This window comes from Antennarius striatus, chromosome 15 (genome assembly GCF_040054535.1).
Source record: "Antennarius striatus isolate MH-2024 chromosome 15, ASM4005453v1, whole genome shotgun sequence".
Classification (NCBI taxonomy): Eukaryota; Metazoa; Chordata; class Actinopteri; order Lophiiformes; family Antennariidae; genus Antennarius; species Antennarius striatus.
Genome location: NC_090790.1, coordinates 10596790 through 10622275, shown reverse-complemented (window position 1 = coordinate 10622275; position 25486 = coordinate 10596790). Strand labels below are relative to the sequence as shown.

Genomic DNA, 25486 nt, shown 5'->3' with positions numbered 1-25486 from the left:
TCAGCACTGCCGAGGCACCCTTGAGCAAGGTGCTGTCCCCTTTACAAATTGCTCATTTGAGACGCACCAAGACGGAGCTGCCTGCCACTCTACCTCCCCTGCATGCCAACAGGCCCCTTTGTGTGTGTGTGTGATACAGGGGCCTGTACTCACAAATATGTATGCATGCGTTTGTAATCAGTAGCTAGAGTGTGCTTTCTTAATTTCCCTTCGGGGATCAAACCAGTATATAAAATAAAAAAAAAAAAAAAAAAAAAATGTAGATTATGACACTTTAGAAACACACATATACTTCATTTAAATTTTAGCTTATCTTACAATAATGAAAACCAATGGAGATACATATTAAATGTTCACACTTGCGCTGTACCGGATATATCCACGTGGTGCGCGTTGGACGAGCGTTTCTGCCACGGTGTGACGTCATCACGTGTTTGTACGTGACCAGTGCGCGCGCGAGCGCGCGCTACATGGAGCCGGGGTAGAACTTTAAACCGTGCCGTGGTTTATTTGCCCTGCGGTGTCCCGTGTTGTTGCCCCACCGTGGTTGTAACGACACCAGAGAGGCTTCACGTCACGCATCTGTTTATGCAAGTTATTTTTGACGCTGTTGCTCATTCGCGTTTTTTTTTTTCCCTGGACAGTTTGGAACCGATAGAATCGAGTAAGTGTTGAAAACAGAAAGTGTTTCCAGAGATCTTGATTCGCTCCATTTCTGTGCTCGCTGCTGTCAGAGGGGCAGAAGGGGCTCGATGCTGTTTGAAGCTGCTCGGACTGGTTTTTCCTTTTCTACTCTTTGAGACGTGGCGTCAGTAGAAATGCATGCAGACTGTTTGCATAATGCGCATTTGATACGTATCGCTTCCTCTCAAGCAATGAATCGACGTTGGTTATTGGTGCACTTGTGCATCATGAAGTTTTAACAGCTCCTGATCACATTCATGGATCACCTGCACATAAATGATCAAAAGTCGACTGAAATGCAATGGCGCATACATTACGCTGTTATTTATCTTCTTTTTTTGTGACATCTGTTGTTGTGTGCTTAAGAACTGTAACGGTGCATGATTTTACTCGTAATAATAATAATAATAATAATAATAGTGACAGATGAGGTTAGACAGGAATCTCCATGGACTATGATGTTTGCAGATGACATTGTGATCTGCAGTGAGAGCAGGGAACAGGTGGAGGAGAAGCTAGAGAGGTGGAGGTTTGTCCTGGAAAGGAGAAAAAGGAAGGTTAGACAGAGTACCTGTGTGTGAATGAGAAGGACCCAAGTAGAAGAGTGAGGTTACAGGGAGAAGAGATCAAGAAGGTGGAGGATTTTAAGAACAGTATTTTCTGCGCTATAAGGCGCACTAGATTATAAGGCGCACCTTTAATGAATTGTTTATTTAATAATATATTTCATATATTATGAGCACCGGATTATAAGGCATATAATACATTTTTAAAAAATAGATTAAAAAAACTAGTGGCTGTAGTTGCGCTATCCGTCCACTAGGTGGCGCATTCATGACTGTGAGTACCTTTAGTCAGCTGTAAATGGCCCGTTATTTCAATTTGGCCATTTTGAGCCTCATCAAGGAAACCTGATCACTTGATCACTTTGCCATCTTAGAAAGAAGTCATCATGCATATTAAATAAAACTGACATTAAAAACTGGTTAAATTAATTTCGAGTGGACCACTCAGTTCGAACAGGGCAGATTATTTCCTGATCTGAAGTTCAAAGCAGATATTTAAGCTCTGACGTTCGTCTTCGTTTATTAATTAAATATTGTTTCGATCGATCGGTAGTCCAGTTGGAGTTGAGGTGCAGCTATTTGCTGCTGTGTGTCCTAAACAACTTTTTAACTAGTTTCTAATGTCACGCTGCTAATTTACTGGCAAATGCGACGCTGTTTTACTCCTAGAACCGACTTTAACGTCGGTGTCTCCCCGCCGTGAATCTCAAGCACGTCGCTGTAAGACACAACACTCAAGCCTGAATGCGCCCCCCTGCTCCCCGTAACGTGTTGTTCCAGGTATGAATTACATTTGCAAATCAAAGCAGTACACCAGGCACCTTTGTCTAGCGGTGCCTTTGCTCTTGAAATTTCAGAAAAGGCTGGAAGTTCAGCTATGAGGGTGTTTCATTCACCTTTATGCCAGTTTCTCCGTGTGTTTCCACAGACTAATAGAATGGACCGTCACTAGAATCCAGATTACAGCACAATGGCATTATTTAGACCAATTAAGTTTAAAGTGGGTTATTTCCGGCGCCACAGTAGTTGGGAAATACTGAGATCAGTCAGTCAGTCAAACTCTATTGATAGAATTGTTGAAAATTCCCTGTTTTGCTACATTTTCGTAGCCGGTCACCGCTGCTCTCCCCAAACTGCTTTCCCATCAGACGGCAGCTCAACAAGAGATATACTATATATTTGCAAAAAATATATATACATATTTTTGCAACAATACAATCTACATTCACATCTGCAGAATCATTTTATAATTTACTGCTTCGTTTTTTCAGAAGGGCCATGGCCTTCTTAGGGAGAACATTTCGATGGGTGTCGTCGGCAGTGCGGTCTCCTGTGGCCCCTTTGTGCAGGACGACTGCCCGGTCCTACAGCTCAGAGCCCACCAAGGAGAAAAGTGTCCCCTATGAGAAGACGCTCCAGCAGGAGGATGGAGCCTCCTCTGGACCTACTAAACCTTTACCCAGGTTAGTCTAGTGGATTGGAAGATGTTTGCCATGTTCTCTTTTTACTTTTTGTGTCATTAAATACATTTTGTGTTCAACTCTTTAGTACTTTGTGCTAAGATAAAGAGGCCATACATATTCATTAGTAATTCATAATGTTGAGACTAGCCAACATATAATCGCTCCTTGACAATCCTGTTCCCATCTCACCTTAAATTACTTGTCATCTGCCTCAGGTCCGCTGATGTTGTGGTTATTGGAGGAGGCAGTCTGGGCTGTCAGACCATTTACCACCTGGCTAAAATGGGAGTGACAAACATAGTTCTGTTAGAGAGAGACAGACTGACTTCTGGCACTACGTGGCACACTGCAGGTAACAAACTAAAAGACACGGACAGGTCGAAGGAGTATTTGAAGCAGAAAGTAGAACCCCCACGTTGTTTTCATGTTTTAAAAGGACGGATGTTTGCTCATGTAATCTTTTTTAGTTATTGCCATGACTACATGAGACAGTCAACAACACAAGAGAATTGAAAAACATTACATAGCTGACATCACCAATAGATCAGACTCATCTGTGTAGTGCTGTAAATGTTACAGAAAGCTAGGTGCAAATGTGTAGGTTCATCCAAGGAGACATAATTAAACAGATGAGGCAAAAACCACAGACCAGTGGGTGGAAATAAACTGTCAGTGTTTTCAAATTTATGTTCCATTTTAAATTGGTATGTTTCTTATTTATATTCTCTTATTTTAATTGACTAATGAGTGTTTTTTTGTTTTGTTTCATTTTTCTATCTGCGAAGATATTTGGTGGACTAATGAACAGACGAACAGACGAACACTGACAATTACAATACATCACCGCTTTGAAGCAGGATGTAAAAATAGATTAAGTAAACATAATAGTCCTCTTTATTTTCTATGGCAAAGTGAGTTCCACCTCATGTTGCAGGCAGATTGAAAGAGGTTTTGTAGTTCTGCTGACATCCAAGTGTTTTTGTCTTGTATGAAACGTATTTAGTACGATTTTCTAAGTTCTTGACATCAACATTCAGAAAAAAAAGACTCTCAGCAAAACAGAAATCAGTGTTTCTTCTCGGTGAGTACTCTAGCCATCTAAAACTTTGCATTAATTGTCCTCCTTTTATGAGCCACACTGGTTGAACTGGTTATGGACTCTCCTTTCATTATGGAAAAAACAGAAAATTGAGTTGTCTTAAAATCCTATTTGCTATGTAAAACACACAGTAACCATGAAATACAGAATCTATTGTGAATGGATTTTGTTTCAGCTGTGTGTTTGTATGGTGGCGATCATTTTCACCAGGTCTGCTCTGGCAGCTCCGTCCCAGTGATATCGAGGTAGAGCTATTAGCCCACACCAGGAATATCATCAGCAAAGACCTGGAGGAGGAGACTGGTCTTCACACCGGCTGGATCCAGAATGGGGGACTCTTCATCGCCTCCAACAAGCAGAGGCTGGATGAGTACAAGCGCCTCATGTCGGTAAGAATCAACATTTTTAGTTTTATGCATTAGGGTTATGATGAAAATATTATTGAATTGCTATATAAATGTATTAAAGGCTGATTATGTGACATTAGAGTACCTGGGTGAAGGTCCATATTAATTTTGTTGTACTTTTTAGGAGTATGTTAGGAAGAAATGACACCGCCCACTGATGTATTTGTTTGTTTTGTGGGGTCAGTGACCTGTTGCTGGTCAGTAGGGTTAGGTTTGGGGTTAGTGTAGGTGAAAAAACTCCTTTTATTCCTTCCCTGATTTGGGTGGTATCCTATATAACATTGACAAAGTGAAAAACATGCTGATATGAAATCATCTACATTTTCAGTGCTGTGCAGTGCAGGAATAAAAGACAAGGAGCACAACTAGTTTATGTATAGATATAAACACAACTGGATTTATTCAAGCTAACATTCCTCATGGTGTGGCCAGGTTGTAGTTTAAGAGAATAACTCTATCTAACATTAAGTCATTTACTATCACAGCCTTGGATCCTACAGATCTAATATTAATTTAATTTTTACCCTCCTACTATTAACCAACAGATATTTTCCATAGACATCCCTGTCAATATTGCTGATAAAGCACACGTCTCCTATTCTGTCTAGCTTGGCAAGGTGTATGGTATTGAGTCCCATGTCCTGTCGCCTGCGGAGACTAAGGACCTTTATCCTCTGATGAATGTTGATGATCTGTATGGCACCCTGTATGTTCCAAAAGATGGCACCATGGACCCAGCGGGCACCTGCACCACCCTGACCAGAGCTGCTTCCGCCAGGGGGGCTACGGTAGTGTGAGCTGTTCTGCTGAAAGGAAAATATCCCATTGGATCAATAATTCAATATTTCGTTCTATTTATGGATGCATATCATATAATACACTATATCATATACTGTAATAATGTACATTAAAATCTATGGTCTCATCAACCCAAGAAAAACAGGTATTTTAGTTTTTAAGTTTTTTTTTTAGTTTTTTCCAACAGGTAGGTCTCAAGTTGCAATTCGTCACGGGTCAAAGCTTCTTTTAGTCTCTAACCTGATTCAAATATCAGTTCAGTTCTGCATAGTTGCTTCATGCTTTTCATCATGTTAGTTTTCTAGACAAGAAATTCCACTTACTTGAACCCTTTATAAGAAATATGAGATATTTTATATTCATAATGTTTAAGTTCTGGGTTTTTCAGAAATTGATAATACCTTCTTTTACACTTGATAGGTAGTTTTTAAGGACTTCATCCTGAGCAAAAAATTTTATTTTTAACCATTCAAAACCCTTTTTTTTACGAGCTGCAGCTTTTTATGATGCAACACTGCAATAGAAATTGAAGCCTTATCTGAGCAAGATAGGTGGTGTAAATAACTACGTGTGACCTTGTCCCGTTTCATTGCTTTCTCACACAAATTGAACAGCAGAAAACAAATGGAAGAACCAATACTTTACATTTAAAACTCATATATCAACTGTCTTTAAAATGTTACTTTTTGACTTCAGTCTGCCTCATTGTGGTAACCTTTTTAAATCAGGTGATTGAGAACTGTCCTGTGACTGGGATCCAAGTGAGGACAGATGACTTTGGTATCAAGAGGGTGAAGGCAGTGGAGACGCTTCATGGAACTATTAATACATCTTGTGTGGTGAACTGTGCAGGTGAGATGAGGATTAATGAAATATAAAACATTTTATGAGTATTTTTGTGATTATTCAGAGAACGACACAAAAAAAGTTGCAGAAAATACAGTGTAAAAAAACCACAAGAAAAGTGTTAATATAATGCATTCGATTTTGTGTCTGCTGGCCTGAATCTAGAATGTTTTGCCTACATTCTCTCTGTGTTACACAAAGGTGTGTGGGCTGACAAGCTCGGGAAAATGGCCGGAGTCAAGGTCCCACTGATTGCAATGCATCATGCCTACGTGGTGACAGAGAGAATTGAAGGCATACAGGTAAGAGCTAGGACTATGATTACGATTGATTACGTTAAGTTATGTTATGTCAGGTTTAGTATGTTGGATATGCACATATCTCCCCTTGTCCTCCGGTTGACAGTGATTTTAAGTATGATGTCAGTGTTATATATTTTATGGGGAGCTTAAGCACATTTACTGTATTACCTTATCATGTACACTTAGTAGACATTAGCCCCATGATAAAATGACAAACAGGAATACTCCATATCTACAGGAAGCCATTCAGCTTGTCAAATAAAGCATCTCAGACCAACCTCAGGTGTGTGTCTGCAGAAATGTAGTTTTATCATTGGATAGTGTTGTGACTTGACATTTACAAAGAACCAATGTGCTGATAATAACTGCTATAGAATTTGGTCTATGTCCGTATGTAATAACAAATAGGCATGAGCACCAATGCCTAATGTGGCATCACTGAAGTATTAATCAATTCCTGGAACGGCACAGTGAGTAGCGCTGTCGCCTCACAGCAAGGAGGATCTGAGTTCGATTCCTTGCTGTGCAGGCTTTGTATGTTCTCTTTGTGTGTGCATGGACTCTTTCTTCGGGTTCTCCGGATTCATCTTCTTCTTTTCCTTTCGGCTCTTCCCTTCAGGGGTCGCCACAGCGAATCAGTTGCCTCCATCTAAGCCTGTCTTCTGCATCCTCTTCTCTCACACCAACTACCTTCATATCCTCTCTCACTACATACATAAACATCCTCTTTGGTCTTCCTCTAGGCCTCCTGCCTGGCAGTTCAAAACTCAGCATCCTTCTACCAATATATTCACTATCTCTGCTCTGGACATGTCCAAACCATCTCAGTCTGGCCTCTCTGACTTTATCTCCAAAACCTCTAACATGTGCTATCCCTCTGATGTACTCATTCCTGATCCTATCCATCCTGGTCACTCCCAGAGAGAACCTCAGCATCTTCATCTCTGCTACCTCCAGCTCTGTCTCCTGTCTTTTCCTCAGTGACACTGTCTGTAGACCAAACAGCATCACTGGTCTCACCAGTTTTGCACACCTTTCTTTTCATTTTAGCTGAAACTCTTCTATCACACATCACACCTGACACTTTTCTCCACCCGTTCCATCCTGTCTGGACACGCTTCTTCACCTCTTTTCCACACTCTCCATTCCTCTGGACTGTTGACCCTAAGTACTTATAATCCTCCACCTTCTTGATCTCTTCTCCCTGTAACCTCACTCTTCCACTTGGGTCCCTCTCATTCACACACATGTACTCTGTCTTACTGCGGCTAACCTTCCTTTTTCTCCTTTCCAAACAGGACAAACCTCCACCTCTTTAGCTTCTCCTCCACCTGTTCCCTGCTCTCACTGCAGATCACAATGTCATCTGCAAACATCATAGTCCATGGACATTCCTGTCTAACCTCATCTGTCAGCCTGTCCATCACCATAGTCAACAAGAAGGGGCTCAGAGCTGATCCCTGATGCAGTCCCACCTCCACCTTGAACTTCTCTGTCACACCTACAGCACACCTCACCACTGTCTTACAGTCTTCATACATGTCCTGCATCACTCTAACATACTTCTCTGCCACTCCAGACTTCCTCATACAATACCACAGTTCCTCTCTGGGCACCCTGTCATAAGCTTTCTCCATATCTACAAAAACACAATGCAGCTCCGTCTGGCCTCCTCTGTACTTCTCTATTAACATCCTCAAAGCAAATAATGCATCTTTTCTGGCATGAAACCACACTGCTGCTCACAAATGCTCACTTCTGTCCTTAGTTAACTTCAACTACTCTCCCATAACTTCATTATATGGCTCATCAGCTTTATTCCTCTGTAGTTACCACAACTCTGCACATCTCCCTTGTTCTTAAAAATGGGCACCAGCACACTTTACCTCCATTCCTCAGGCATCTTCTCACTATCTAAGATCCTGTTGAACAACCCAGTCAGAGACTCTACTGCCACCTCTCCTAGACACTTCCATACCTCTACAGGTATATCATCAGGACCGATTGCCTTTCCACTCTTCCTCCTCTTCAATGCCCTCCTCACTTCATCCTGACTAATCTTTGCTACATCCTGATCCACAACAGTCACCTCTTCTAGTCCGTGTTCTCTCATTTTTCACGTTCATCAACTCTTCAAAGTACTCTTTCCATCTTCCCATCACACTACTGGCACCTGTCAATATAGGTAAAGTGGTTACTTTAAGTTGCACAAAGGTGTGCATATAAGTGTTAATGGTCTTTTAGTGAACTGTGAGGGGAGTACACCCAAAATCAAGTAGGATTGGCTCTGGAATGGTTGTAGTTGATTATTACATGTCTGATTTTGGTGACCTGATGTTTTTGCTTTGGCATTATATAGTAGAGAGTACACATGTTAAATAATTTACATGTCTGAATTCTCTTGAAGTAGGCAGTTAAATCCTTCCTTATTGGATGAGCTCATCAGACTCCTATCTTATATGTTAAAAAAAAAACCTGGTTGAACTGGATTTATTCATGCTTTTAGGATACTTGTACTGGGAGCATGTCCAGACAATCAGCTGAGTTATTTTTGTTAAGGTATTACTATAGGGAGATAAAAGTAGCTACAAAACACAAAACCTGACATGGCATAGAGCTTGGCATGAAAACAGTGCTGTAGTCTGGCACACGGCACAAAACAAACTGGGATAGTACAAACCGACTATACTGGATAAACACAAGGTGAGGTGGAACAGGCACAAACACGCAAGGAGAGGATCCAAATTACCTGAACAAGAGGTGATTTCAAAATAAAACTGAAAGTCACGAGACAACATTGACACACAAATACAGTAGTTAAATAACATCTGATCTATTGTGAAAATGAATTGTTTCATGTCTGCAGCAGGACATGTTTGATTTAATCCATCCTCCACATTTACTCTGTGCAGAATATGCCAAATGTCCGAGACCATGATGCATCAGTGTACCTTCGCCTCCAAGGTGATGCCTTGTCGGTAGGTGGTTATGAACATAACCCCATCTTCTGGGATGAGGTAAGACTGAGTTCTCATTCTTTTAATACCTCTGAGACATTTTTATTTGCAGTTCATAAGGGAGAGGCTTTAAACACAAAATACAAACTAAAGATACATAAAACCAAATTAAACATATACTGTATATCCAAATAGGTAAAATTATTGGGAATGTGACAGGAAATCCTCGTTAAAAGTTAAAGTGGATTCACATTAATTGGCTGAGTCATGACTTTTTCCCCCCTCACTTTCATTAATATTAAGAAACTGTGCATGTGTTTTATTTGAGCATGTATCAGGAAGAAATAAGGTTTTGGAGTTAGATTCAGAAGAATCCCGCCATTACTTCTCAGTGCTTTTACATTGTGGGGGGTCTTCTTTTTGTGGAAGTTGTTTCCTTTGTTCTTAGATGTTGACTGGTGCTCAGATGTCCTGACACAGATGACCGAAGAAAGGAAATAGACAAATGAGAATTAGCTGTGCGAGAGAGAGCACTGAATATTCGCTCACATGAGGTTAGGATAAGATGACAACCATGTAAACAGACCGTCAATGTACCTCAAAATACTGTGTTGGTCTTTAAATTGGAGAGCTACGTCAATGAGATTTGGATCGGTGGGAGAATTTAAAGGACAGTCAGCCAACATTGTGTAGCATGAAAGCTCTAGTTTTCTCTGTCTTCATTTTATCTCAGTGGCAGATTGAGTGGAAGTCTACATTTACTGTATTCTGAGGACCATAAGGTGCACCGCATTATAAGGTGCAATATCAGTGAGGATCTATTTTCATACATTTTCATACATAAAGAGCACCACGTGATATGGCGCAACATATGGTACATAAAGCGAAAGAAAAGTGGTCAGTTTTGTCAAACTTTCTTCAACCCATTTACAATAACTCAGAATATTGTTCGGTTATAACAAATATAGAAAAAGATCCACGTTTTAAATCATTCGTCTTCCACAAGTCCATCAGATTCCTTGCCTTCAGTGTCTGAGTTTAACAGCTAGGTGAAATCGGCAAGTTCACTCTCGCGATTAATGAAGTCAGTTTTGTAGCTGTTCAGGGATGATTCCACCTTTGAAAGTTCAGTCCATGGTTTGGACAGATACTTTAATCCATACATCCATGATCCATTGGTAGACAGTGGAATAACTTGCCTGACACTCCCTCTGTCTTGGTAAAGGTCTGCTTGCATTCTGTCAACCAATATCATCATGCAGCTTGGAATTTAACTTTGAATGCCCTGTTGACACCATTATCCAGCAGTTGGAGTTCTTTAGTTAATGGATGGATTTTTTTTTTTTTGGCTCCACAGGTATCGGACAAATTTGCCTTCAGCCTGTTTGACCTGGACTGGGACATATTTATGCAACATATTGAGGGAGCAGTCAATAGAGTCCCTGTTTTGGAACAGACTGGCATCAAGTCCACTGTCTGTGGACCAGGTAGACACACACACACACACACACACACACACACACACACACACACACACACACACACACACACACACACACACACACACACACACACACACACACACACACACACACACGTTCTGTAGCTGTGTATCCTCAAATGTTCTAGTATTGGATTTTAAGCTTGCATCAGAGATATACAGAGAAATTCCGTCAGTGAATCAACAGTGTTAGCTGCAGTTTGATCATAGCTGCAATACACAAGTGATAAGTGATATGTCACCTCTATGGTAAACCTGTGTATCTTAAATTTGTTAGTTATCAAGTTGTCTCTCACTGTCTGTTTTCAGAGTCATTCACAGCAGACCATAAGCCTTTAATGGGAGAAGCCCCAGAGGTCAGAGGTTTCTTCCTGGGCTGTGGCTTCAACAGCGCTGGTAAGTGCTGCAGGAATGGAAACAATTAAAAAGAAAATGGAGAATTTAAGAAATGGGTGATTTGTTAGTCCACGAGGCATGTGTTTTCTCCATCAGTCCGCTCATAGGTCACCTTGTGTCTTAACCGATGTTGGATCAACAAGACATCAGACCCTCAAGACTCTTAGCCCTTCAGTCATGTTGTCTTCAACATGTTTAATTATAGGTTATCATAATATGTCACTTGTTCTCTATTTTATGTTTTTAAATTGTCATGCTCATTGAAGTAGGCCTATTCTGACCAGTTTATCGAACCTGGTAATTGGGGCTTGATAATTAATGATTTACCATCAGCCAAGAATGTGTGATATATGGGGGTTTGTCTGACAACAGTATTCGAGGAAGTGTTTCTCCTACCACTATATTAGCGGGCTGCCTCACCCCTCCCCTCCCCCAAATGGCTCCCACCCACCCACCTTGAAGGCCATGTTAATTTGATTTTATTTTTTGTATAGCACCAGATCACAACAGAAGTTATTCCTGGTAGAACAGGTCTTTACTTTGTCCTTTTATTAAACAAACTAAACAGCCATAGGTTTATGTTATTTGCACAACAGCATGTCTGTTCCACTGTGCACATGCACACACACATGCACGCACACACACACACACACACACACACACACACACACACACACACACACACACAGACGTAAACTCTCACCTAGATTTCTGGGTAAGCCCTTGTGAACTTGAGAGTTTTTGATAATAAAGAGTGAATCATTAAGTTGTTAATGTGTTTTCTGTAAGTGCAGGAATGTCTACACTGATCTGTTGTAACAAGTTCTATATCTTCTGTCAGGTATGATGCTTGGGGGAGGCTGCGGTAGAGAGCTGGCTCACTGGATCATACATGGCCGCCCTGAGAGGGATATGTATGGTTATGACATCAGGTAGAGTGAAACACACAAAGGATTGCAGCTGGGGAATTTATTGTAGAAAGTGTTAATGTGGTGGAACCTTATATAGCAAGGAACTGGAATAATTTGAAGAAGTTGAAATGGTTTTGTCTCCTAATAAGCATGAATCTTTCTGTCATTCTGTCTCCTGTTTCAGGCGTTTCCATAACTCACTAACAGATAACCAACGCTGGATCAGAGAGAGGAGCCACGAGTCGTACGCCAAAAACTACTCGGTGGTGTTCCCCTTTGACGAACCACTGGCCAGTCGAAACATGAGGAAGGACCCTTTCCATCAGGTAGATTAGCGTTCTGATTTCTATTTCATTCATTTATGTCATTTCTCAAGGATATAAAGAATCAACTTTAATTTGCATCTTTTTGTTGGGAGTTAGACTACTTTTGACAGCAGTGGTCATTTAAGTCAAGGTAGAGCAGTTTTAATTGGCAAAAAAATCTTTTTGTGTGTAATTTTTGTCCATGAAAACTAACGGGAAATGGAAATCAATGAAACATATTAATTTTTTTTACTTTTATCAGTATTTTTTATCAATCTATAATCTCAATACAAAAATACATATAAGGATTGATAAAATAAAACAAAACATCCTTTTCAGTCCTATTTTTTCATGCTGAAATTACATTGTATTTATACACGTTGTGTATTTTTTGTTTGAACCACTACTACACCAATTCCCAGTTCAATATCATTTGGTCTACAAACAAATATTAACAGTGTTGCATCACTCTCTTTATATTGTAGACAACAGACACCTATTACTTTGGCAGCTGATGACTCAAATCGCAAGATGTCGTAACAGATTAAACAACATCATCTCCGATAGTTATTGGAGCATCTCTGTTATCTAAACAATCATCTTGGATTACTTCCTGTATTTTAAGAATTTTTGCGTATCTGTCCTCTTATCTTGTGTTTTTTCTCCTTTCACCAGTTTACTTCCTTTTTCCTTTTATACTTTTATCCATCTTTGACCATCAGTCCAGTCTTTAATGTCATACACTTCTTGAAATGCTCTCCAAATGCTTTCTTTTACAATGACTACAACTGTAAAATAGATTCAGTCTAGACATTCAGTGTAGACAATTTGATCATCAGTCAGTCACTTAGTATACTTTTTGGAAATCACTTTAATAAAACTTACGTTAAGATTTTGTGCTATACAAGAAAGCACGAGTAAATTTGACATTGAACCAATGACATTCAAGCCTCATGTGTAGCATAATGGAATGTATAATGTAACGCCTCAGCTGCAACAAATCCAATTCAAACTGCAAATGATTGATAACCAAAGAGGGCCAAGCACAGACTCAGAGCTGAGCAGTGGACACAGGTTTCTTTGTAGGGGCAATTGGAAAGGGGCAAGCAAAAGAGGAGGAATCAAGGAGAGGGATCCAGGTGGTGAGGCAGTAAAGGACCAGGGGAGGCTGAGGAACCAAGGCGTGAGTGATTTGGGAAGACAGGTGGTGGACTGTGGAGACAAGGGAGCTGAGGTTGGAATGGATCAAGGGAGGCAGCAGAGCAGGAGCGGGAGGATTCCTGAGAAACAAGGAAATGTATGGCAGAGAATGACAGGTGTAGGATTACTATAATTGCTTTTATTTAGTCACGGAGGAATTTGGAGATTAAGCTTTAAAGCTGCACACATCTTAACAAACATGCGCACACACCCAGACAGAACTGTTATCACACCATAATACGTAACTGCTATTACCATATAAATACATACACATAGAGACAGACACACGATAGGATGCTCTCCTCCTGTGAGGGGTAACCTCCGTGATTAAATAAGAGTAATTATACTAATCGTATACAGGAGAGCCTGGGTATTTAAGTTACATGGTGATTGGATGAGGAGATCCAGGTATGCCTCTGGAAGTCACTGCCTGTGCCTGGAAACGTTCCTAGGAGAGACACAAGGGAGTCATAGGCTCCTCAGCATGGATATAACAAAACAAGTCTGTAGGACCAGTGTGTGTGGTTTCATATCCGTCATTTGTCAAGCTGGTGTTGAAGTGTCTGGGATGCTAATATAGACCTGATCTCATCTCTGTGTATTCATCTTTCTTTCTGACTCTCTCACATCTTCTCTACTCACGTTTTGAGTCAGGCTGCTGATCCAGGCAGACAGAATTGAGTTCTGTATCCCATCCCCACTACCTACATTTGCAGTGTTAGGTGAAACCAGGATAATGAGTGGTGCACTTAAGTTTGGTCGCCGATTTTATTTAGCTTACTCTCACAATCTCTCAGAGGGCATTTCTACAATATTTTATGCATTAAAGACCCAGTTGGCACTGTTTCCTGTCCCAGATGCTGCTTAAGTTTAAATGTTAGAGTTCTTACCACCACTTACCATCGCTCATGCATTCAAGCAGTCATTCAGAAGAGATTACTGTCACAAATATTTTATTGGAAATGTTGTCTGACAAGATCCATATCTGTTTTGTGCGACTGGTTTTGTTCAAATTATGTCGGAAGAACATTAGACCCCTGGAAATTGCTCAATGTGCTCTGTTACTTTGCAACCAGCCCTTTTACCATTGAAGATCCTCAGTTAAATATATGGGGTGGCATAGAGAAAAAAGAATATTGAAAGACAAATTAATACTTTAAAGGAGTTCTGTTCATGATACTGATTCTTCTGTCTATTAGCGACTCTGCAGATTATGCTCTGAAGGAATTTGGTTTGGTCAGAGTTCAACTTCATGTGCAAATACTTTGACAGTCTACTTTTAGGCGAAGTGACGCAAACAGTTCCATCTCTGATAATGCAACTCACAGCTTTTCTCTACCTGGGTTGCATGAATGGTGAATGCGGCTCGGTGTGGGACATTTTGCTAGGACATAACTATTGGCCGCTGTCAATTTTAACGAGTAAGATGCTGAGCACTGAAAAATCTTTTTTGATTATAGTTCAAGACATTATGGAAATTGTGATGCTTATATGTATGATAGTTTATCAATATCAATAACCAATCATCAGGATTATTACAGAACATTACAGTGACTACACCTGATAGGTACCTTGTATCCGTGATATCTGATTACAGTATTTTCCGCACTATAAGGCGCACTGGACTATAAGGCGCACCCTCAAAAATGGGTTTTATATTTATTTCAGATATAATGTGCACCGGACTATAAGGCGCACACAATAAGAAATAAAATTGATTTGATAAACTGCAGCGGCTGTAGTTGCGCAATCCGTCCACTAGATGGAGCCGCGCTACTCAGGAATGATTGCATCCATGACTTCCTGACTACCTTTGAATGGCCCCTATTGTTATGTCAATGGGCCATTCTGAGCCTCATCAAGGAAACCTGATCACTTGATCACTTTGCCATCTTAGAAAGAAGTCAACACGCATATTGAGAAACCTGACATTAAAAACTGGTTAAATTCATTACGAGTGCAGTCAGTGCGAACAGAGCGGATTATTTCCTGATCTGAAGTTCGAAGCAGATATTTAAGCTCCGACATTCGTCTTCGTTTATTAATTAAATATTGTTTCGATCGATCGGTAGTCCAGTCGGAGGTGAGGTGCAGCTATTTGCTGCTGTGTGTCCTAAACAACTTTTTAGCTAGTTTTTAATGCCAGGCTGCTGATTTACTGTCAAATATTACGCTGCTATACTCCTAGAACGGACTAACGTCGGTGTCTCACCGCCGTGAATCTCACCGCACGTCGCTGCACACAGAATACACAAGCCTGAATGCGCCCCTCCGCCACCCCCCAGAGATATTAACTACATTTGTAAATCAATTGCAGCACACCAGACATCTTTGTGTCAGTGACTCTGCTCTTGGAATTTCAGAAAAGGCTGGAAGTTCAGCTTTGAGGGTCTTTCATTCACCTTTACGCCAGTTTCTCCGTGTGTTTCCACAGACTAATGGAATGGACCGTCACTAGATTCCAGATGACAGCACAATGACATTTTTAAGACCAATTAAGTTTAAAGTGGGTTATTTCCGACGCCAAATAGTTAGTAAATACTGAGATCAGTCAGTCAGTCCAACTTTATTAATAGAATTGTTAAATGTTCCTTATGTTTTGCTCCTTTAGCACCGGTGCTCCTACAGTCTGCTCTACCGTCTGAGAGCAGCTCAGTCAGAGCCGGGACTTCGGTGACGCCCCTTGACTACCGTTGTTAGGGGGCGTGGGCCCCAGTGCCTTGGGAAGGTGCTCCTCTGGTGGCGGAGTGCGGCATGACTGGCGGCCAGACTGCCGGCTTATTTTCAGCGATCATGTTTTTAACCAATACTATTATATTAATATTAATCCATATATAAGGCGCATCGGATTATAAAGCGCACTACGGGTTTATGAGAAAATTTTAGGCTTTTATGTGCGCCTTACAGTGCGGAAAATATGGTATGTTTGCAAAATTTACACTTTTTCATGCAGTTGTTTCAAAGCAAACACTGAACGAAGTTTATCTCTTGTGTATCTTGACTTAATGAATTTGGTTGTGTGTGGACTTGTTTTGTCTTAGGTGCTGACCGACCAGGGGTGTGTGTTCCAGGAACGACATGGCTGGGAAAGACCTGGATGGTTCAATAAAGAGGGACCTGCACCAGTGAGACAATACACACATAAAATGGAGACCAGGGATTTAGAAATTCACAATGCTGGCCCTGCAATGAGCTGGCGTCTTATTCGGGGTGTACCCCATGTTTGACCTGTAGTCAGCTGGAATAGGCTGCAGCATAACCCGTAACCCTTATTAGGATACGCTGGAGAATAAGAATGAATGAATGAATGAATAAGTAATGATGTGTTTTATTTATACAAGGCTAACTTGACTGACTTGCTTTTAATATACATTCCTGACAGTAATCTGAGCCATGCTTTGTGCTGATCTTTTATTATTGCCTCACTCATTTTTTCTCTGTATTACGACAAAGGTTAAAGACTACGATTACTACGGAGCTTATGACCATAAGAAGAATGAGAACTACAAATACAACAAATTGCTTGGCAAAGAATACACATTCGATTTCCCTCCGCATCATGATGTGGTAAGATACTAAGTATTTAAACAATGTTTGTTAAGCAGCAGAATAATAAAAGACAAACTCCTGTTTTGCCAAACAACAATGTGAGAGAGCCAATGGCTCTGGGCCAGATTAGTAAGAACCCCCTGAAAAAAAATGTGTCTTTGTGGGAAATAATAATCTTGAAAAATAGAGTTTAAAGCAGCAGGTTGTCAGCAGCTGTGCTTATCTTGCATGATAAGCACAAGGGGTAATTTAAAGGCCTGCTGCTTTAAATTCACAGCTGTAATGAACTGTTTCCTTGAGGGATTTGGCTCCACATCCATTCATTTTGTCATGCAAAGCAAAGAGAGGAATATATAGATTTTTTTAATTGCAATGTTTTTCGTCATCTAACATGATATATTTTATTTTTTCAAAATGCAGATTAAGAGTGAGTGCCTCTCGTGTCGACACAGCGTTGCTGTGTTTGACATGTCTTACTTTGGAAAGTTCTATCTCACTGGACCAGATGCCAAGAAGGCGGCTGATTGGCTGTTCACTGCTGATGTCAACAAAAAGCCAGGTCAGTCTGCTGCAGCGTGAACACATTGACAAAGATGCGCTGACAGATGATTGCGGGTACGAGCAATACAGTTCAACTTTTAAGAAAGCATACTTAAAACTACATTCACAAAGTAAAGATGTTGGCAAAGGAATCTGTAGTGTCGAATTTTTTCAAATTTATCAACAATTCAACAGGTTCCAGCTTGTAGATTTTAAAATTGTTTCCAAATGCTCCAATAGTCTCTTATACACTAAAGCAATCTGTCCTGCCTCTATATTGATCATAACAGAAATTTAGTGTTTTCACACAAAGCTTTTAGATTTGTCTTGGATTTGAAAATGCTTCGTATCAGCAGGTCCCACAGTACCCATAGAATAAAGGGGCTGAAAATGAGACAGAATGCATTAATAAAGAGAAAAACTTCAACACAGAAAATAATTTCAATCAGCGTGTTACAGCTGCCATCAGCTTCTTCATTGAACATTTTGTTGGACATGGATTAGATTTATTTAGTAAGAAATTGTTTTGATGGCGTTCATGTAATTAAAATGATATTGGCTACAGTAAGTTTCAACAGAGATAAGATTTCTGTGATTTTATTTATGATTCCCTTAGAAAAAAATTCAGACTGGAATTTTTAAGGAATGTGGTCTTTGCAACCACAGGGCACTTCTTTTACAATAAACTACCTCATCAAATCTCTTGTTCATAATAGATCATTTCCAGCATCAGATCCTCCTTGTCATGTCTCCGGCTCACATGCTGAGACTACTGATGTCCGCTTTGTTTTGGCGTTGATACACGCTCTGGACTCGGTGTTTCTTTCTGAACTACATCTTCAAATCCTGCTTTAAACATGGAAAAACCACATGACTGATGACGTTTGAAACACTCAAGTGCTTCAAAACACTTACTTGGTTCATTCACCAGGTGAACCAGTTTAGTGGTTCGGAGCCAGAATGAAGCCGGTGCTGCTGTGATGACGTCTTGGAATTTTGACTTTTATCTCACGACATACCTTATTTTTTTCCAGTGACACTAATCATCCTATGTAACTCACGAACACAAACACATAAGTATATATTTATATTACATAGACGTATATAAACCCTGGAAGGATCTATAATGACAAATCAATTTCCTATAATATATGGCTACAATATAGCAAGCAAGGATTAACGCATAAAATGAAATCATATTCAGTTTTATTCAGAAAATATATGCAATACATGAAAAGTCAAAGCAATGTTTTCTGGGGTTATCGACCATTGTGTGGCTGCAGTACGGCCATTTTGCCAAAGATGACGCCCACATTGCCAATGAATGGGGCGCCGAATAATGAAACATATTTTGGCACAGTTAGTTGCCCCAGACGGTTCGAAGCCCCATGGGGCACCATTCAATTATCACTAGCTGAGACTGACTTGCAATCTTTGTCATAAGACACACTCACCGGCAAGCAGAGGTCCGGTTGTATTATGTTAAGAGCATGAGAGGGTGAGAGAAAGGATTTCAACAGTAGACACCATGAATAGTTAACTCTCTCCTACCCCTGATTTTGCCCCTCCAAAATTAAAAAGCATTGTGTCTAAACAAATTATAGGAAGATAATTAAATACAGAGGAAAAAAGTATCTGTTAGCAAGCACTTGACTGTATTAAAACTTTCTTATTCATTTCCACAGTCATGCAGAAGAGAGTTACAAACAACAGCAACTTCAGTTTCAGTTTTACTTTTACTCTGAAAGTTGTATCAGCTGGGTTCCAAGAGACTGTACATGCCTAAGCCTGCCAGGAGAACACATTTGATGTGTTTAATGTGTTTCAGGCTCCACTGTGTACACTTGCATGCTGAATAAGAGAGGAGGGGTGGAGGCTGACCTGACAGTTAGCCGACTGGAGTCCGGGGCTGCCAATCTGCCTTTGGCACCACATTCTGATGGTGAGAAACAGAGTGTGTCTGTGCTGTTTCCTGCTCTACCAGCTGCTGTACTTTTATATTTCTGCTGGTCTTCTGTCTTAGTTTGTCCATTAGTGCTGCATGTCTGTTGTATTCCCCTCCATATTCATCTGCGGTTCTGCCTATGTATTATTGTATGAATCTGTTCTAGTGTTAGGTACTTCAATTTTTTAGTGTATGTTCAGTCATGTGCCTTTGGTCTGTTTGTCAATCAAAAGTCAAACACAGGTGAATTGCGTGACAACCAGAAACACGAACCAGCTAATAGTGGAGATGACAGACTTGGAATTTTTTTTTCCATTGTGGCCTGTAAAGCTCATTAATATTCAAAAGGAAAAAGGAAATTGCAACATGAATGATGGTGTGGTTGTATGAAGTTGTCCTGAGCATTTTTTCAGATAAGACCAACGTCTGTGCTGAAAGGTGGAGAGAACCAGTCTGTTTTAGAGCTGGTGTGTCTTTCAAGAATGAAAATCAGCTTTTTGTTATGTTTTCTGTTTTTTTGGTGGGGTAATACTGTGTCACATATCAATTATTGATACTCTTCTTATGTTAGATTATCTCCTGTTCCTCAGTGATTATGGAACTACCCAGTTCATTGAATTAGGTCACCATTGGACTTTTCTTGGTAAAATAATTAAAGATACAGACATATAAAACTGTATGTTATATGTCTGTATGTTATGTGGTTAAAAATATTTTGATTATAAACATGACAATGTAACGCAAAACGTATTGCACCTGCCCAACAGTTTTATGTGTAGATAACTTATTTCCATTCCATTACTCTAGCATGCCTTGACATATCTTATAATATTTGGTCTTTACTGAACTGTTTTCTGACAATTGTTGCTTCATTCCTTTTCTTTTACGCCTTTGCTCTTCCAGGAGATGTTTACTACTTGGCTATCGGAGGTGGTGTAGCTGAACACAATTGGAACCACATTAAAACAGTTTTTCAAGACCAAGGCTTCCGCTGTCAGCTGGCCGACCACTCAGAGGATATGGGGATGATCAGCATCCAAGGACCAAAGAGGTGGGGACTCTCCATCAACTTGTGTTCAACAGCTGTCTGTAGAAGTTTCCCAAAAATTCAAAAATATAACCCCAACAGGTCCTATCAGAAAATGATCTTTAATATAACTTAATTTAAGAATATATACAGTAATGTATTTACCAACCACCTTTGTTTATGATGTTTCTGTCTTCTGTCTCTTTTTCCTGTGTGCAGTCGAGACGTCCTTCAGGAGGTTCTAGATACTGACCTGAGCAACGAGGCTTTCCCATTCTCTTCTCACAAAGTTGTCAACGCTGCAGGACATCAAGTGAGATTGCAAATACAGTACACACATTTGATGTTAACCTTGTCAGTGGTTGTTCAGTCAAGTGCTGATGATTTAAAAAATCTGGCAGATGATATAATGATCAATAAAACCAGTTTAATATTTTGAATTCTGAGTCAACATGCTGTAACTCCCTGGGGTGTCTTACTATCTTTTGTTTGGGGTTTTTTGGGCATTTCCAATTCTAAAGGAAAATTTTAACTGTAGTCTTAGTTTTTGTGAACCTCATCTTCAACTAGTATTTATTGTGATCTAGTTATTGAATGCTGTTTTATATGTTTATATGTGGGTAAGGTCAAGCAAGGACATGGTATCTTGGTTCTCTGCTTGCCCGTCTGCATCTATTTCTTCTCATGCAGGTACGAGCTATGCGTCTGTCATTTGTTGGAGAGCTCGGCTGGGAGCTGCACATTCCAAAAGACTCTTGCCTCCCGGTCTACCGCGCTGTCATGGCTGCTGGTGCAAAGCATGGCATCATCAACTCAGGCTACAGGGCGATCGACTCTCTCAGCATAGAGAAAGGTAACTTAAGGTTGAAGTGGTCACCAATTAACAGTTTGTGGGACAAGTATGGATAGCGAGAGACTTCTGTTCAAACTGTGAAGCTTTATGACATAACAAAACAATCTAGCTGGCTTATTTTTAACTTCTGTATGGGCATGATGTGCCCTGCTCATTAGAAAAAACTGCGTCCTAATGGTTCCTTCTGCTGCCACGACAACAAGACTGTTCGTATATGGTGCTACATACTTCAGACACGTGATAAGTAAAGTGAGGCATGGGGTCTGCAACATGAATGAAAGATTGGATTATACAAATTGACAGTGAAAAGTGATTCTGTGTTTCAGTGCTGGTATACTACCATGCAGCACACTACATGTAAATATGTGTAGTTGAATTTCAGTGAAGTACAGTCTGACTGAAGCTCATCTGTTTTGTCTCAATATAAAATAACAAAGAAAACACTGAAGAAATGGTATTATGAAATGGCAAAATTTGTGATTCATTAAATAGATTCAAATTTCCAATCTTGCATTTATGTCTTGGTTTCTCAACACTGCTGCACATCCTAACATCAACTTTAAGCAAGCCTTTCAAAATGAATACCAGAATAACCATCATTGTTATAATAATTATTTTGTTTGTTTCCTCATTAGGGTACAGACACTGGCACGCTGATCTCCGCCCAGACGACACGCCCCTGGAGGCGGGGCTAGCCTTCACCTGCAAATTGAAAAGCTCAATTGGATTCCAGGGCCGGGATAGGCTGGAGAAACAAAAGGAGGAGGGGCTGAAGAGGCGAATCGTCTGCTTTACTGTTGATGAGTGAGTAAAATTTCTAGTCAGAAAGAAATTAACCACTTGCTCAAATTTTTTACAAGGTAAAAGAAAACTTCAAATGTGAAAAGATGTTCTGTTTGCCAGAGCATGTCTTAATTCTTTTTCATTTTTCTATATATTTTTATTTTTGTAGTGAAGAATGATTTTAAGGTGACTCTAAATATTGGTAATCTTCTCCATATGTATATCCAATTAACTTTTTCCGCGATACAATATTGGGAATAAATGTACTTCCACTCAACAAAAATAGTAAAAATTTATTCATTCACTTAAATTTTGAAACCCTGAAATTCCTATTGTGTTTTTATCTTGCGCAAATTTCTGGTCATGAGACTCATCAGCTTCATTCAGCCTTATTAAAGTAGACCAGGGATAGCTGGGATAGCGGTTGTAACAATGAATGAATGAATGAGTAAATGAATAAAATCGACCAAACAGCAACACGACGTCATTTTCCACGCTTCATTGAGAGAGTGACGAGTTAGTCTCACATTATCACCATGCCTCCGAAAAAGACGCAAAAGTTTGAGAAAACCCAAGTGACAATGACTGCTTCCTGAATAAAAAACAATCCCAAGTTAATGAAAAAAAAAGAGACAGGTTTTACTGTGAACAGTACAGAAGAAGATGCAGAAGAAGCTGAGCGAAACCCAGCAGAAATATGACATTTGTACCGCAATGGACGCGATTGTTTCCATGGGTGAAGCACGGCTAAATGTTAGTACCCAAGACAAAATGCAGCTTACAAAAAGTGTGTGTAGAGAAGGCTCTGTCAGCTTGGTGTAGTGCTCCACAGGAGAATATATGAATTAAAACTATTGAGTGAAAGCAAGAGGGGAAAAAACAGTATTACATCTTTCTTTACTTCTTAAACTGTCCATGATTACGTTTATGATTACAACAATATGTAATTTTCCTGTTTTTTTCCGTTTTACTGAAACAGTTATGACGTCGTTATTGATAAAATTGTTAAAATTAAGTTTGTTTAGTTTTTATATTATACTATTAGCAAAACTCAATCCTTGCATGTATGGTTTCTACTGTATATTCTGTTATTACTTCGGGGATGAATAAACGTCATGTTGGGATACGCAAATTTTTGTTGAAGAGCATCCCAGGGATGCACTACTTTCTTGAGCCAAAATGAACTTTGCTGTAAGACTGCAGGTGTATAAGAATCTTGCATGTCCAGGACATTCTATGTTGAAATTAAGTCAGTAAGTTATTTAAATTATTTATTAAATTATTTAAATTATTACGTTGTCTTGTAACCACATATTATTCATTAAATAAACACTGGGTTTATTTGTGATGCAGTGTAATTTGTTTTGTTTTGTTTGCATGCAATTAAACACTCCCCTCTCTGTCTCTCCCTCTACCAGCAAAGTGCCCATGTTTGGTCTTGAGGCTATTTTCCGTAATGGCGTTCCTGTTGGTCACCTGCGACGTTCTGAATATGGCTTCTATATCAACAAAACCATTGGTTATGGATATGTGCGTAACCCCGACGGAGGCGTGGTAAATGACTAAAACACACCTAAACGTTCAGTGCAAACTGTATCCCTGTCATTGTCCTCTTTTTTTCCAGCCCTGGAATGGATATAATTATTCTGGGTAGAAGTTTCCAACAAAACCACAACATAAACACTAGAAAAGAAAGCGTGATAAACCTGACTTTAGTAAATATCTTGATGCGAGAAAATGTGTGAGCAGAGAAGTTATCTGACAAATGCTTTTCCAGTTGGAATATTCAAAAATAAATGAGCTTCATACTTTTTTTACATGTCCCAGTTGCATTGTGTCAGCTGATCTCAAATTATTCTTTTTAGTTTCTTCTAAAGTTTTATCTCCTTTATCCCATTTTGTCATTTTTTGATTTCCTTCCTGTTTTTTTCTTCCTGTTATTTTCAGGTGAGTCCTGACTTCATTAAGAGTGGTGAATTTACCCTGGAGAGGATGGGAGTGACATACAAGGCCAAGGTCCACCTTAAATCTCCATTCGACCCTGAGAATAAACGTGTCAAGGGCATTTATGCTTGAAAAAGACCTCATGTCAATAAACCAGATGAAGAATGAGTCCGAGTCTGAGAGGGACTTCTTTTAATATTTTCTTATATAGTATTAAGCTCATTGTGATCTACAGGGATTGGCATCTCAAATGATGAACATTGTACTCATAATAGTGATTTTATGAAAATTGACGTGATATACTTTTATGGATGGTTTCATATCATGTATGAAGATATCAGACTCAGTCATGTCGTTTCTAGGCACCATGTTTTTATACCTACTCTTTTATCAGTCTTATTTCTTAATTCCAGAAAAACTTGTTGAATGCTGAAGAATGCAGTGTGGTTTAAAGTGTCCGGTCTCCTGATGTTGATTTAATGAGTACAACCAGACCATAAATTAGTCACTAATCCCTTTGTTTTGTGTAAACTTTATTCTCTGGTGTGTTTCACATTCAACATTAAATGTTTACTGATGTGGAATGAGTCACATTGCTGGAGCTTATCCCAGCCATCCATGGGCAAAATGCAGGATACTGGACGCTAACTCATTGCAGGATCTATTTGTTCTTAGTACAAAAGTACATTTCAGGACTGTATTGTAGGACTTGTGTATCTGAAACAAACGGAACTTTAAATAGAATTTTTTCAATGAAAAAAAATGCACTTAAAAACATGGACCTCAACAAATTTGATTTAAAAAATGCGACATGCAATCAAAAATGTTTTTTGAAACTGTTTCTGTGACTGTTTTAAAGCTAATTGCCAACAAAATATTGCCTTATTGCATTATTTTAGAACAGCATTAGATAAATTGTATATTCCACTTAGAAATGTTCTTAAATTGTTCAACATTGTTTACATCTATTTACATAATGGATCTTATAGATGATCAAAAAACTTTATCACACAGGGAACAGCAGCCAAGAAGTTTGTGTAACTGTTTATTACTTCACTCTAAGTTGTATGTCATTTCATAATCAGCATAAAGTGTTGATTATTCTGAATGTCAATGCGTAGTATGGAATGAATCATTTATTAATGTAGAATGAGTCATTGATTTAATCACACTATTAAATTAATTCTTATAAATGACGTTTGTCCATGGGTATATTCTGTTGCAAATTATAGCATTTCTCATAAGCGTGAATATTTCAAAAGTGCTGACTTTAGCCATTTACGTCAATTTTTAAATGGATGTTTTAATGTGACTGTTTGTGGTAATGCTCACTTCTGAACTGGCAACTCATCCAGTGTCAGCTGAGATGGGCTCCAGCAACCCCCCTGACCCACCTGAATAACATGAATT

General features: G+C 39.5%; 1 protein-coding gene across 2 annotated transcripts; it reads left to right on the top strand.

Moving 5' to 3' along the window:
- The first annotated feature begins 465 nt into the window (after positions 1-465).
- On the top strand, positions 466-25272 carry LOC137608715 (sarcosine dehydrogenase, mitochondrial-like). 2 transcript variants are annotated; one of them, XM_068335260.1, is made up of 22 exons: positions 466-664; positions 2522-2713; positions 2929-3065; positions 4023-4201; positions 4828-5007; positions 5746-5869; positions 6065-6165; positions 9078-9182; positions 10480-10609; positions 10933-11019; positions 11861-11951; positions 12115-12256; positions 16477-16560; positions 16889-17002; positions 17405-17543; positions 19353-19466; positions 20373-20520; positions 20716-20809; positions 21187-21349; positions 21985-22153; positions 23551-23686; positions 24080-25272. In XM_068335260.1, exons 2-22 carry the CDS (start codon positions 2529-2531, stop codon positions 24206-24208), a joined length of 2751 nt encoding a protein of 916 aa, XP_068191361.1. In that variant the 5' UTR covers positions 466-664; positions 2522-2528; the 3' UTR covers positions 24209-25272. The 2 variants fall into 2 exon arrangements, 1 of the variants encoding a protein (XP_068191361.1); XR_011038223.1 differs by lacking the exons at positions 23551-23686; positions 24080-25272 and adding an exon at positions 21508-21598 and having other exon boundaries at positions 21985-22108.
- Positions 25273-25486: the final 214 nt, after the last annotated feature.

What these genes read in the sequence shown, in the direction of transcription:
- LOC137608715 (XM_068335260.1), top strand. Translation starts at nt 2,529, where the DNA reads ATGGCCTTCTTAGGGAGAACATTTCGATGGGTGTCGTCGGCAGTGCGG. An exon ending in TTGTGTGGTGAACTGTGCAG is followed by an intron (nt 5,870 to 6,064) that starts GTGAGATGAGGA and finishes TGTTACACAAAG; the next exon opens with GTGTGTGGGCTGACAAGCTC. An exon ending in GTAACCCCGACGGAGGCGTG is followed by an intron (nt 23,687 to 24,079) that starts GTAAATGACTAA and finishes TGTTATTTTCAG; the next exon opens with GTGAGTCCTGACTTCATTAA.